The sequence below is a fragment of the Sesamum indicum genome, linkage group LG6 (genome assembly GCF_000512975.1).
Source record: "Sesamum indicum cultivar Zhongzhi No. 13 linkage group LG6, S_indicum_v1.0, whole genome shotgun sequence".
Lineage (NCBI taxonomy): Eukaryota > Viridiplantae > Streptophyta > Magnoliopsida > Lamiales > Pedaliaceae > Sesamum > Sesamum indicum.
Window position 1 is genome coordinate 9,603,694 of NC_026150.1, and position 16,037 is coordinate 9,619,730.

General features: G+C 35.4%; 1 protein-coding gene across 1 annotated transcript; it reads right to left on the reverse strand.

The window, feature by feature from the left end:
• On the reverse strand, positions 304 to 15,197 carry LOC105164203 (SNARE-interacting protein KEULE). The gene is made up of 23 exons (XM_011082811.2): positions 14,998 to 15,197; positions 12,552 to 12,610; positions 11,492 to 11,573; positions 10,132 to 10,210; positions 9,086 to 9,136; positions 8,833 to 8,929; positions 8,707 to 8,739; positions 8,221 to 8,346; positions 7,949 to 8,140; positions 7,772 to 7,855; positions 7,592 to 7,690; positions 7,414 to 7,487; positions 6,671 to 6,767; positions 5,870 to 5,995; positions 5,698 to 5,793; positions 4,841 to 4,963; positions 4,674 to 4,751; positions 3,243 to 3,430; positions 2,895 to 2,985; positions 2,728 to 2,817; positions 1,037 to 1,112; positions 819 to 902; positions 304 to 686 (listed from the first exon to the last, which is right to left on the reverse strand). Exons 1-21 carry the CDS (start codon positions 15,080 to 15,082, stop codon positions 1,041 to 1,043), a joined length of 2,022 nt encoding a protein of 673 aa, XP_011081113.1. The 5' UTR covers positions 15,083 to 15,197; the 3' UTR covers positions 304 to 686; positions 819 to 902; positions 1,037 to 1,040.

The following is a 16,037-nucleotide window of genomic DNA, read 5'->3' on the forward strand; positions in this document are numbered from 1 at the left end:
TTTAATTATAAAAACATTATATAACCTAAAATAAATCACTAATAAATCAATTGTAAGTAAATATGATTTTTTTTTTCAATTTCTTTGTTATTATCATCAATTTTTGTGAATTTTGACTAATTGAAGGACTTATTTGTTAGATGAAAGCAAACTTTATGGGCACTAAATGTAATTTCTCAAACTTCAAGGGATAGACGTACAATTACACCAAATCTTAGAAAAGTAGAGTATAATTATCCTTATTTTTGTAGTCTCACACCTTTCCGGCAAATAATGTAAATCCGATGGGGTGTGGATTTACCCTTAAACAAATTAAACAGAATGTATGTTGAAATGTTCCAAGCAGTAAGTAAAGTCCAGTATGAAATACATACTCAGCGGTTACAGTTTGAGAAGTAGTTCAAGTTGAACAGGTAACTAGGAAAACTCTTTTTACTTCTGCAAATGCAAAAGAAAGCAAGCCGAAAAAAGGCCAAAAAATGCAACATGTGGTCATCAAAGTCCTGATCAGAAACCTCAATTGCTCGACTCGACAGAGAAGGCATTTCAGCTGTCCTTACCGTAGACTTGAACTCCAGTGCTAGCACAAGCAAATTCAACGGACACCTCATGTACCATAAGTTTCTGTGTCTTGTGATATAGTCGGATTCTCACAGTTCTCTTAGTCGTCAACCGCAGGTAAGTGCCTACAAGTCATTGTAAAACCAATGAGAATATGAGCACCCTGAGACGTCTTCTGATGATGTGCAAAAGTGAAGGTGAAGATTTGAGCAAAACAATAATGGCTCCGGAAGGAAATGAATCAAAGAAAAACATACCATTAAGTTCTCTTAAACTGCTTGCATTTCCAGTGTCCGAACTACTGAAAGAAATACATGCACGCACCATGGATTGCCAGAGAACTTCGCAGATACAAAGAATGTCAGAGGGGAAGAAAAAGGAGAGAGAGAAGAGGAGAAGATAGCACATGTGACAACATATCAACTTATTATTTACTACTGGAAAACATAAATGCATATCCAGCTACAAGCCTTACGTGTCTAGATATTGAGATCATCCAATGACAACTCATCTTCAGTCATCTCCTTCATCTTCTGCAACTCCTTCATCTTCTGCAACAAGAAAGAGCCAAGAGAATGATGGAGATAACTTGCGTAGAGGTGTACATGTTTTTGGCAGATAACTAAAGAACAATTGAAGTAAGGGATTGTCAGCACCGCTTAGACTACGATGACAACACAGAAACTACTGCTATTTATATAGTTACACTAACACCTCCTAAATTCAACCCCTTCAACCTTTTCAGGCCCATAAAAAGCCAACATGAATAAAATGCAACGACTGCAAAATTTATGTGTGTGTGTGTTATATTGAATATACGTTTGAGTATGTATGTTTGTATAGATATCTAGACTAAAAAAAAAAAAAAACTATAAAGAGAAATCAGGAAAACAGGTGGGAAATGTTTCCATATTTGAAAATTTAGGTACGGGTTTAACTGTGATAACAATTGGTTGTTGGTTTCAGTGACGGAGGGTTGTTACTGAAATCAGTAAGCAGCATATTAGTTTCTGTATTTTCACTATAGTCGAAGTGGACTGTGTAATTACTATCCCTGAATGCATAGCTGCAGATGGCTCAAGATGCCCCCCAGAAACCCCTAAACCCAAAAAAAATAGCAGAGGGTGAGAGAGAGAAGAGGAAAAAAGAAATTCATCAGTGACATTTCCCAAAACTACCACAACTTGGTGCTTGCAAGATATGGGCAACTCCACCCCAATCCACTGGGGGGATGTGGAGACCCAGTCAATTCAGGAAGCAAACAAGAGCTCAACTTTTTCGTCATTGTTTTTTTGAAATGGAAAGAACAAGCGTAAGCAAATTGGTAATTGTTCATCTTTTGCTTTCTCAGCATATTATAAAAGAAAATGATCCACTATAGTAGTTAGTGATAAAGTTCCTTCAAATCTTTATTCTTAAGGTCCATAAGTGGTTCCAAAATAGTCCCACTACTTATTGCTAAACCAAAAAATGAAAGAGATTATGCTACCTCCAATAACCTTGAAAAAAAAGGCAAAATTCTATTAGAAAGAATTAAGATGATTCCTTACAGCAAAATTCAATTTACATTCTAGTTTGCAATTTTCCCAAAATATCTTACTCAATCACCTGATGACACCATCATCTACATGTATAAACTTCTTCATCTTTGTTTCTAAATAGGTTTCTTTATGGGATGTTTCTTAACAGATGAGCAGCTACTATATAATGTTGGTATAAGGTTATACCATATAGCTAATTACAGATCTACAATAAATTGACATATGCCCTCTGGCCAGCAGCCATGGTTATCATGTTTTATCTTCCACTTCCCGGTTAACATTTAATTAGTCCCACTCAGGTAAAAAGTGACGATAATTTCAACAATTCTTGTCTATCTCAGCATAGCAATTCATGTAAAAATACTCTATGAACCTCTGGAGAAGTATGCTAGGAGCATTGAATACTAAAAGATGCTCTACTATTGGAGTGTCCCTCTACCTAATTTTCAGCTGATGGTATTCAATACAACCAATAAAAACTAACTTATCCTTATAGATGTGAGGAATAATCACAGCATGTCCATTACAGGGTTAGGCATCATCTTGATATCACCTCTATGTTCATATCTTCAGCATTACCAACTTATTAAGACGATAAGGGGTACATGGGAAGAATGACATCTACCTTGATAAATTGCGGAGGGTCATCAAGACTGGATGAGCCTAGAATAATTTCGCGTTTTAACTTAACTGATAACTTGTGGCAAACTCTTAGCTGCAAAAGAAAAAAACAAATGTCAGTAGTGTGCATGTGGTGGGTGCTGTGGGCTAAGGAGAGCTGACGGATAATACCTCAGACCGTGTAGCCCCACCAACAATAAACACAAAAATCCGCCGACCCATATCCCTGCAATCACTAGACGCACGCCTTAATGGTGAATCACTGCAAAAAAAACAAGAAACAAAAAAGTTAAGCAAGCTAAACAGCAAATAGAACATGCGGAAAAGATAATAAACATATAGGTAAATCATAATAATGTGTAGGCTTGATTAATGTAGCCAAACAGACACATATCACACTTGACTGAAAGAAGTTCAGCATAAAGCCGTATTTCAGGCAGCAGTAGACCCAAAGGGGAAGACACCAAGAAATCAAATAAATCTATTTGAAACATAAAGGAAAAAAATTGCGACAAATACCTTGAATACAGATTATCAAAATTTCTAGAATGAGCCCATGTCATCGACCGTTTTGATCTCTTCGAAACAGGAGCTGGAATTTCACCTGTCCTTAAAGATGCACCGTAAGAGATTCCATGAGTAGGGTCATTCATACATGGATAGTCACTCTTTGGTAGTTCGCCTTTACTAAGTTTTTCAATAAGTTCCTATAAAGCCACAAAGCTAGTTCAGTATACGTCTCACTGAAATCAGAGTCAAGGCAAAACTGCAACTTCAGCCAGCACTTCATTCTTGCATATCAACAAATTTTTGAGAATATTGCTATGAAGCACAGTAGAAATTATACAATGGATCGCCAAGAAAATATGTTAGGGTGTGAATCTTGCATTGCCCCTGAGCCTCTTCCTCTAACAACACTCAAAGAATGGAGACCAAGAAGCATGACAAGAAAGAAGAGTTGAGCTCCGAGAAAAATGAAAATAAGAGGGACCACAGTACCCACATTAACCATTTAAAAAGTTAATATAGATGTTTAGAAGATCACATCTAAACAAACTTTCATCAAAGGTTTAAATGCAACCAACAGAACATCATCCAGTTCTTACTTTTAATAATCACACCCTCAATACAAAAAAACTGCAGTAAAGTAATCTTCAACCATTTGAAGAACCTGAACCTGAACCTGCATTTGGTAGACTATCAAGAATATTGGTGAAAAACTATAGGCATCAATCTCAACGTACGCTTGTCCAACAAATGCAGCTTAAATTCAGAAAGCTCCCTAATGTAGGCTTAAACCAAGGGACTTCCTAATTCTCGACCCCGAAAGAAGCAATACCAAGGTAACTTGAACCAATTTCTAACACAAAAGACTTGGAAGATAAGCAATCAATAAAATTTCCATATAAATAAGACATATAGTAGATTATGAATTCTGTTAAGCTAAAATGCAATCCTTTTTGGTGATAGTTATAGTGCAAAACAGTAATTCATAAAGTCAGTAATATAATTAATCATCTACAATCTATAATGTCATGGTATTCTTCCAGATATTCGTGTCTGGAATCCAGATCGGGTAGCTTTACTTGAGTGTGATTGCTCTGTTATATTTGATCATCCTACTAGTTTTTAGCACCGACAAATTTGGAACCTAGTAGATATAGAATTCGTTGCATTTTATATGAAGCAGTTTGAGGCTCCACCTTATTACTAAAAGTCTCTTTATAGAGTTTTTACATAAAAGTTAAGGCTTTTGGATTGGGTAATACAAATTCCAGCACTCGACGAGCCTACGGCCATCTAGGAGTGACTCCCCAGTTTCTTCACTTCTAACAGGCATGATAGGGGGTTCCAATAATGTTCTTTCTTGTTTTATTTATTTTCAATGTGCTCTTCACAAGATATGACATCTATATCTGATATCAGAAAAGTTATAAATTTATAGCGTACCTCGATTATAGGGTAAAAACGTGATAGTTGCCACATCATTTCTTCACCAGGGCGGTCTTTTCGAGCAGCTTTCTTCTTCTGCAGACAGGAAAACCAATGGGGAATAGTATGAAATCATAAAAAGGGATTGCTTGGCCACAACAATAGTTTCAAGAATCATCCATTACCTTGTGAACATCAAACTTGAGTGGAAATGGTAAAATTGAGCTTTTTTGGGTTCCTGATGGTGACGCCTCCAGCAACCTCATATTATAAACAGCATTCACGTCATCAGGTGGTAGTCTAGCCAACTACAATTAGATGCATCAAGATGTTAATTAGGTTACCATGATTCACTATAGCATTACTCATTGCATGATTCTCATAAAAATCAATACATCAAAAAACAGAATTTGAAGTCTTACGTCAAGGACTTTTTTATGGATAGGACCAAAAAAAAATGATGGAATGACTCTAGAAGGTTTAAAGGAAAACTGTCAATGAGCTTGTGCCCAGGATGAAAAACAACCAAAATTCAAATCATCTATAGATGTGCGCTGGGGAGAGGTGGCGAGGGAGTTGAAACAGCAGTGGGGTACAAATAATAATGCTCACCAAACAGAATCAACAGAAAGTCCTCAAGAATTTTTTTTGCTAAATAAACTATGGGCTCAGTGCAGGGCAGGTGCTGGATCTAGAGGTGATTGAAGTTTTTGGCTAGAGAGGAAGAATCTAGATTGTTGAACATGTGAATGGTGAAATCGTTGAAGCAGCAGAGTAGTATAGAATGAGTTCTATTTGTTTATCTCCAGAACATTCAATCTCATTGGAAAATAATGGGAGTGATCAGATAGATCAAGATATTGATAATAGTATGTCCAAAAACTTTAATTGCTTAACACTGTTGACTTGAAGCAAAAGTACATCTTTGATCTTGAGCTTGAGACGCAACTGAAGACACTTGATCCTGATGTAAGTCAAACCTGGAAGGTGGAGACGCACAACTTATGATAATTATATCGAAAAGATAAGTAACAGAAGAGACCTCCACTAGTTTTGCAATTTTGTCATCCTCAAAATTCTCAGGATCAAGAGCTGCGTAAATCATTGATAACCGCAACTTAATTTCCTGTGACACATCCTGCCAACAAAGGTCCATTTTAGGAATATCATGTCCACGATATTGCTCATGATATTTCCCGACAAAATACAGTTACCTCTTTCACTCTAAGAAAGTTAATAAGCTCTTTGGTTCCCGCATCCCCGAAAACAAGGTCCTGCTCCAGTTGCCCAACTTCTTTAAGCCCCATTTCTCTGATAATTCTGTTAATTTTTCCGGCAATCTGAAGAAAGACGTACAATTAAGTAATTGAGAAAATAAATAATGGGATACCTTCAAATAGCAGATAACGGTTCCAAACGAGATACATTTGCTGGCTTGTTTTCAACACTGATCCTTGATTAAGTCAATTGTATCATCATTCTATTTATAAGCCTTTAGCAAAAGTGCAACCATGGGTTACAGTACACACACAATGCAACTGTTCACATTTTCTGGAATCAAAATCCCCATGTCATTAAAATATCCACGCGTATGATTTTGGGATATAATATGAGTAAGGCCCAACAGGTATTCTATTCGTTAGAATAAAGAGGGTACAAATACTATAAATATCTTGTTGGGTATGGGCTTAAATAGTGCAATACCTGCTTATTGACAAGACTCCAAAAAAAGCAGACCTTTTCACTATGTTTTCCTAATATATAAGCATTTCCAGTTTCTCAAAATCATACGTTTAAAGTACCAAATAACTTCACAAGAATACTGTAAGAGTCAGAAATTAGCCTCTTAGCAAATAAGATCACAGATAATATTTATCATAAGAATGAACTAGAAGGAACGATTTTACACACCAATAGTATGGTGTCACTTCGTAATGGAAGTCAAATTTTTTAGATCAAGCAATGACAAATACAAACAAGTAAATCAGCTGCAATTGGGAATACAAGAGACTCACATCAGCATGAAGGGAGAGCTTTTCTATTTGTTCACTATATTGAGGCAAAGCATGAACCACCTTTTGCAAATTCCGTGTAGACAATTCACTGCCATCTCTACAAATCATTTATAAGAGAGTAATATGACACCAGAAGATACAAAGTCAATAGGCATCACTACATAAGTAATGAAACAAGCCTAATACATTGCTTTGAATCCATGTGTTTTATAACTAAGGGGTCTAGCTTGGTGAATGATGTAATAGAAGACAGCACTGAGATATTCTCTTTCAGCAGGCAAAATGAATTTGTAGTCCTTGGAAAAATACTCGACAACTGTATATAGAATATTATATAACAAAATTGTTCAAAACGCTGAGGTTGTGCTTGAAAGGCTATTGAACTAAATGAGGTCAAACTAAGAAAATCAGAATATTAAGTATATCTGTGTAGTAATAGGTGATTAAACTTAAATTCAAGTTAATCAAGTTGTACAAAAGAAGAATAACCTTAAGCATGGCCGCATGACATTATTAAGCATTCAGGTGAGGAGCAACTACTACATGTCATACCAGCAACAAATACTAGTGCATGAACTCTTGGACTTCTGTTAGACATCACGTGCAACAATTGAAGTTTAGATTCTTATAACGTGGTAAATTTCAGAAATTCTGATATCCATCTCTCCAAACACAGAGATTTATGCAGTGATGAAGATTTAAGTTAGTGCATAGATTGTGAAGAACTGTATAACTCTACCAACCTTGAACCATGGATTTGTACAGCTTTATTTTTTGATGCAAAGTTTGAGATCTTCTGATGCAACCTTTCACTAGCCTGACATAGTAAACAATTTGATTAAAGTCAAATCTATAATAGAATTTCATCAGAACGAGAAACTTCAAAAAAAACAAATGGAAGTTTCTGCACATGCTACATACATCAGCTATGTGTGCATGACGGAGCTCCACCCAGACAGGGTCATGATCCTCCAAAAGGACCTCTTTCTTCTCGGGTAGCCCACCTGTTTTGCTCGGAATCTGATCCATGGAATTACTTAAAGAAGCTGCATAGCTTATAAACATCAAGCAACAATTGAAGATAAGAACGCAAGACCTTACCTCATAGACATATTTATTCCCTTCTATATTTAGTAGATCGCGACACATTGCATCGTAAGTCCATTCGTGAATAATTGGTGCAATCTTCATATAACAAATAAAAAAGTCATACATGGCAACAAAATGGGATTCCAAACAGTATTTTGATATCTTAATTGTCACTAGACAAATAGAAACCTGGTCTATTGATCTATCAAGGATAAGCAGCTCGCATGTCTCTGATGGCGCGAAGTCAGGGAGGGTGTTTTTATATTTCATAAGACAGTTCCAAACAGCAGCAGCAAGCTTTGTAGGAATTAGATCACGAAATGTTGTCATTGTAGCAGCATCAAGGGATTTGGCAGCACGGTAGCGCACAAATGGAAACTCCTGTCAAATGACAACATCTGCAAATCTTGACACCGTGTTACAACTTGTCTTATGGCCAGTAATCAGACGAAATTACATACCCGCAAAGATGCAAACACAGTAGCTATACGGGTAGCCATCAAATTCAAGCATGCATCACCTTTCCGAGAACTTTCTTCATTCCCAAAAAGTTCTTCGAGAGCTCTCTCATTGTCAGTGACAAAACCCTAGGTTATAGCTTATTCATTAAATAATCATTGTAAGCATTAGGAATCTTGAGATCTCTCACTACATAAGAAAATTTCAAGAGGAAATGATGGAGCCAACAATAGAGATAATGCCCATGAGAGTACTATAAGGCTTCCTAAATGCATCTTGTCTCTTACATGTCTGGTTTTATATGTTTATGTCTCATATTGTTTTACTTGACTTATGCACAACTTTTCTTGTAAATAGTTTAAACATAGAACGGTTGGCCGCAAGTAAAGGATTTTCTATACTTAGTTTGACCTTCCATTTCTCACTGGTTGGACATGTAAGGTTAACAAATAAAAGACACTCAGACGAGAGCATGTAGGGTAATATACCTGGCTATCTATGGCAAAATACTCCAAGTTCATCTGCAGTTTTCAGGTTCAGAATGAGATCAAAGATCAAAATGTAACTCTACGCTATAAAGTATGGATCACAGAAGCATACAGAAATACTTTAACCTCTCTTAAGGCCCCAATTCGAGACAAGACACTTCCATTTCCCTTTATGTCACTAACCAACTCTTTGGCAACAGGTGAGCTAAAGAAGACAAATGCCCTAACAGAAGAAAGGAAGTAGGAAAAAGACAGAGACAAGCCAATAAGTATTAATTTTCTGAAGCAATTTTCCTTGTTATCTGAAGAAGGTGAGATACTCCATGAAATTGAGGGGGAGGGGGGGGAGCATAATACAAATAATTAATACTTGGCGTACTTTCTGTATAATGCTGATCCTCCAGACATATCAGAGAGGAAGATGACAATGCTGCATATAAAGAGAAAAAGATAGATGAGTACAGGGAAGAGAGGGATATAGCAAGAAACCATAAACTTTGTCATGCTCAAGTTAAATATAGCAAAGCTATATTTCAGGAAGCAAGATACAGTATAAAAATCAAAATTTTCCATGTGCAAACACCCAGATCTTTCTGTAAGAAAATCTGAGGAATTAAGAGAGAGATTCAGATGTCTGCAACAATAAAATTTAGGAAACCGAAAGAATAAAACTGAAACGATATTGGCAGTTTCCCAGCACATTTTATGAATCAGCTAAGCTGAGACAGAATGCTTTTACAGGATTGGCCATGAATGATGCAAATAAAGTACCCTTAAATAGTGAATTGTTTGACTAGGATTTTGCTAAAACGATTTTAGCATTTCTGTCCGTTCACATGAACAAAGGAAGAGTCGTGCTTTGTGAACATTTTGATGGAGGGAAGCTGGACATAGGGAAAATGCTGCTGAAGTTCAGTTGATGTACAAAGAAAGAAAGATGTCCAAAGGGGTAGTGGAGTTAAAATGACCAAACATGCAGCATCTTTCTCTATTTTTCTAATTTCCTAACCAAGATCAGGAATCTTCCCCTCCAATTAACATAAATTTCAATTCTTGTTCTTTACAACTTTAAAAGCAAAGATTTTTCTCAGTTCAATGAGAACAAATTTTATTATGGTAGAGAAAAAAAGCACAAATTGGAGGAAACATCAAATATCCTACAAGACAAGCACCATAGTGTTAAATATCTGGTAATAGGCCATGACATCTCCGACATTGTAAATTAAGAGCCACAAAACCATAAACAGAAATAAAAGCAGATTCACAGTGCAGCTTTCTTAAAACTTAAAAAAAGAATTTCAACATACTGGGCATGATCTAACATTCATTTGCTTATTTGTTCACATAGCACTTTCAGACACCAAAGTATTACTATCTTAATGATGCCAAATCAAAAGTAGAAGCAAGGAAATGAAAATGTATAACTTTTCGTTGGTTGGCTGGATGAAATATATGGCATCCATGGTCGGCAGTTTCTGTCTTTTTTTCTGTATGTCTTCCACCACTGCAGGGGACACACAATGTGGTTACTTCTCAATATTAAAGCTGGCATATAATAAATTTATAACAGGTATCTTGTGCTAATGCTGGTACATGACACCAGTCACTAGGTCAACTTAGACTAATAATGATAAAGGCAGTGCATTCACATATTTGGGAATAAATCAAGTGCCTCTTTCTGGAAAATCATTCAGCCAAGGGTTTTCATAGATTGGTGGAGCCCATTCTGGACACATCTATGCCAAAGTGCTTCCACTGACTTACAATAGAAGCCAAATGCAGAACTAAAAACTTTATATGCATTCAGAAGTACTGTGTGGTCAGGTAGAAGAGCTAATGCCAACCTATATTTTCTAAGTAAGAGTGTTGAAGTCTGGAGATTGGGTGCTCAATGGACAACGATAAGAAAAACGATGTCAAATGCCAGACCGAATTCAACATACTAATCAAGACTGCACCAATGATCTCACTTGTGTTGACCCAATCTCATTTAAGGGCACCATCACTACACACAAGATTTCCAGAAAAAGCACATAATAGTTTATCTTTAAGGAAAACTTCAAAACCCATATAACCTCTTATTAAGCCATTTAAACAGAACAAATATGGACTTGAAACTATTCAATTTAGAGACTAGTATTTTTCCTCGTTACATAATTTTTCTAGCAGCATAATTTGTGATTAATGATAAGGAGGCATAGGACTAGACAGTAAGTGTATGGAGTCATTCCACAAGCTAGGTCTTTAGCAAGAATAAACAATAGAATCACAAGGGAATCAGGCCACCTGGGTTGAGAGGATGCCTCAACAAAGCAAAAGGTAACTCATGGAAATTTTTCACATTTCTCTGTGAACAACTGTAAGGATAAGACAGGTTCATGAAGAAATATATGTCATGATAAGGATCAACATAGTCCATGAAGGAAAAAGAGTCCACAAGTACAAGGAACGAACCAAGATCATTCCTTTTCTTAACAAGAAGATTCCATAATGGAAGAAAGTAACAATTTTATTGAAGCATCAAACATTGGAAAATCGAAGTGAGAAAAAATTAGAAAGCCTCAAATTGGCAGCTGAAAAGTGACAGGCTTTCAGGGATATCATATTACTATGCTAATGTAACATAAATGAGAATGAAACTTTTAAAAGAAAATACTAACATGCATATGAATAAACTGATAGCAAGAAGCATGCACGTGAAGATCAAAACACCAAGCAAACTATAATGTAAGGGTAAAAAGAAGAAAGATACAATTTTCCTCTGAGACTGGCCTTCATATCTTACATGAAACTCCTTCCTCATTGATATCTGCCATCTTGCATGCATAAGACATTACTTTAACAGTTACCTTGTCCATGACGAGTACCTGTACGCAAGTGTCAAAAATCAATGGTAATTAAATCCTATAGTTAAATGAGTAAAGGAACAAACAAGCAAGGGAAAGGATATGGAAAAAAAAAATGAACTAAATGATGTCTTTACACCTGTTAAGGAGAAGAAACACGTGGTAGTGACCCTTAAATCTCAAAGAGGAGTATTCACATTCTACATTCATGATAATAGCTCAATTATTTACTGTGGGTATTAATTTTTCTTATATGGTACACAATCTAAAGATATGGAAACGAAAAGGAAGAGACTGAGCCTAACAAGTAAAACAAACAATTGCCAGATTAGAAAACCTTTAGCTAATAGCTTTTGACATATACTCGCAGATCAAAAAATTCTGAATTAATCCTGGACAAGAATCAGACACGGACAAGAAAAATAATGCAGTCATTAATTTAGCGGAATATAAGCTTAAATCATAAACATTAATCGTCATCCCTGACAGAACAAGTAAAACTAAATGGGAACCTAGTTGTATATTTAGCGACTCCACCAGTGACCACCTTCCTCCTACTGGATGACATCCCCCTGTCACTATCATTCTTCTTCATTAAGCCTTATCATACCTCCTCAGCAGTAACTTGAAAACATCTCTTCTTTTGCAACAAAAGAATGATGTACATGATATATATACATATATATATACACACATGTTTACTCTGGATATATATAATTGACTAAAGTAGTGAACAGGGTCTTTTATGAATGTGGTGAACTAGCACCTAGAGATTATTATGCATGGATCTCTAACAACAGAGAAGCTTTTTTGTGATAACTTTCTTGACAAAAATTTAAGGCATTCGACAACAAACAGCTTCATTTTAGCAAGAGATTGATCCTGACTTAAACTGCTATGGCAAAGACAAAGCACGGAAAAATAGTAGTCCACTGAGAAGAACCCTGCAACTAAAAAATGTGAGAAAGCAATAGACATGCATGCATGAGTTGCTTATACCTTCCAAACTGCCTTTGAGTCCCCTGTTTTGGTTGATCGAAGCATTTCACGTAATAATCCTATAAATTGCACAAACCATTTAGAAAAGTTAAATAACATAAATACTTCCTCAAGCTAGAAGGATTCAGCATGCCATGATACAACAAAAAAACATGCATCAATCCAAATTGAAATGGAAGAATGGCAGATTGATATAGTAAAGTATCCCATTGACACAAGATACTTGCCAGAATAAAATTAGGAATCACAAGAAAATAGCAGAGTTCCAAGTGTCAATAATTTCCTATAATCTTAGAGACAGTAGATTTTAATAAGCATATAATGTTCTATTTCACTAAACTAATTGTCATATTTAAAATTTACTTTAGTGATTGACAGATTATGCAACTGCCACATTTCAGGTCAAGGACAATTCAACATCATGTGGTCATCCTATTCCCCAAAGAGAGTGGCTTTCGCAGTGCAACAAAGCAATGACAATCTTTTTGGGAATGGAACAAATATCTAGTACACCCCATAGTTGTTCGATGCCCAAGGAGCATTAGGTATCTAGGTCATAGGCACGAGCAAAAGATACCAAAATGAATAAGTCATGAATTCTGAACTTAATTACACAATTGTTCAGCAAATCCTAATTAGTTTCAGCACAATTACTAAGGGAAAATTACAATGAGCTCCCTTAAGGTTTGGCACACTTACAAATATCCCCTCGTTGTTTGAAAACTTACGTAATTATGCCAAACCTCATGGGAGGTCGTTGTAATTCATTAGGTTTGGCAAAATTTAGAGCATGTTTCAGAAATCTTCAGCAAGTTTGCCGATTTGAGAGATCAAAGAAAATGAATTTTGCACTTAATTCCAAAAAAAAATGAATGAATGAATTTCAGTACATTTCAGTAAATGTTACTTGACTACTAAGAAAAATAAAATAGAGATAGTAGATAGGGTGGGGGGAATATGAGGAGGATAAGAGCAACCATACTTCTATACCTTAGGGCATATCCAAAGCAACAAAGAGAAGAAGGAAAAAAGGAAACAAAAAGGAATAAAGAAAAACAGGAAGGGAAGCGGAAATTTTGCCCATATTCAAGCATATTAACATCATACCAGATTCTAGTTTACACATGTTAAGACATCTTCCATTTTTTACTCTATTTCTCCTCCATCATCCATGTAAATATTCAAATACATAATATTCCAAACTATATTTATCACTCAGCTGTCTACATTCACTTACTGCCATGCTTAGTATTCTATAAGCTGCTTTGCCACATCCGATTTCCCTAAACATTAATACTTGGGAGTCCCCTCCATTACATTAAGTGAAGAATCTTTTTAGTTATTATGATCTAAACATATTCCTTTCCTCCTCCGTTTACTCTAATGATGATTATACGAGTCTATTAAGCATTTAAAGATTTCCATGAAGTTGCATATATATTCCAATGTGAAAGCAATATACAAATAGTAATCTCCAATTACTGGAGATGTTGATACCCGAGGCCGAATGCCTAGGAACTCGGGTCAATTGCAAACACAAGAAATTTCAATTGTGCTTGGCAAATCATTTAAATCATACTTGAAAGTTCTAATAATGAGAGGCAGATAATGCCAGTGATGCAGCCTACAAAGTTTTTAGCTGATCTTTTAAGAGACCAACTTATTCCATGGAAGCAAATAGAAATATTGGCACTTTTCTTTCCCAATGAGAAGAAGATGGTCACATAAAACTATTCATGCCGAGTTACAATTTTTTTCTTCTTTTTTTCTTTGTTTGAAGTAAAAAAATATTAAGTTACATGCTTATCTGGGCATAAAGTAATCCACTCATAATTGTAACAGAAATGCAAACCCACCGCCCATAGCCGTCTACCTCATGTGACAATCATTAATACCTCCTCGTTCGTCCATCAACTTAACCAAGGATTATGCTCCAATTATTCACAGCTACTCCACTACAACTTGCTAATTTCTTCACAAACTCCACTCCCACACATAAACCCATTTCAGGTTTCTCTTTAATGAAGTCCTGGACCTTTAACCACTCATAAAACGTCAATCCTATTCCTTATATTGTCTCCGAAGATCAGCACCACCCAACCTTCAGACCGTAAATCACACATTTTTTAACTAGCAATGTTTAAAATTCTGTAATCATAAATGTGCATCAGCACCAATATTTCCATTTAACGAAATCCATACATCACAAGTGACCTACGAAGAACAAAATCAATACAAACTCCACATGCATGAGGATTATCAAGTTTCAGGAAAGCAAATAACTTGAATTCCAAAGCATATAAAATAGAAAACCAGAATCACCCAAAAGGTTTTGGCAAAACCACGATATTCCACATTCAACCACATTAATGCACAAATAAACTGAATTCTAAATATTTAGACACAGAGCGGAGCAGAGATGCCTAGGGACGTGAACGTGACTTACTTTCGCGGGTAACTTGGCGGAAATTCTTATAGTCGCGCAACGGCGACAATTTATCGAGATCAGACATAGACATCGACGTCGACATGGCGACGAATTTGATTTTCGCCGAGCTCTCAGTTTATAATTTTCTCTTCCCTGTCAATTCAATCAATTGACCACTGAACCGTATAATTTTTGTTAATCGGAATCCTGCTTTCGTGTGATCCAATTTTTTATACTTTTATTCATTACTTTCACTCGATCAAAACGGAAGGTCCAAATCTGTCGAGCATGGGGAACGTAACAAGAAGAATACAAGAATGTCGGGCTGTGGAGGTGCAATGCCGATTATGCAACCAATATTTAAATAATACATTCCCCTCCTTAATTATATATACTTTTTATGTTATCTTAAAATTTAGGTATCATTCACGTCTGTATTCATCTAATAAATAAATATTTTTATTATGTAAAATTTATTAATATTAATAAAAAAATAAATAAAAATTAATATTTTTCTTATATTGACTTATTATTAATCAGATGAAATAAATATTTTTGTGATTAATTTATCTTTAAACATCTTCATACGTTAATGTATTTAGGATGACATATTCCATGTTATAAGCATAATTTAATTAGAAAAGATTAATATCAATAAATTTAGTCGAATTTTGACTAATGAAAAGACTTATTAGTTAGACAAAAGCAAACTCAGGGATACTAGATATTATTTTTCAAACCACATATAGTATGTGTGTCATTATATAAAAGGTTAGGAGAGTAAAGTGTAGTTATTCTTTAAATAAATTACGACTATCTTTATTAACACTTTCAACTTTCGATTTTATTAAAAAAAATTATATTTTGTTTAAATTATCAATTTTATTAATATCAAAGCTCTCGCAAACACTCCCCCAATTTGAACACATCAATAGACATGGTAGTGTGAAAAATCTAGTTGTATTCACCCAAGATCTTACTATCTTAAGACAAGGAAACATTTCACAAAATTTCCTACACATAATTATGTGGAGGCCGAAACATATTCCAACTTCCAT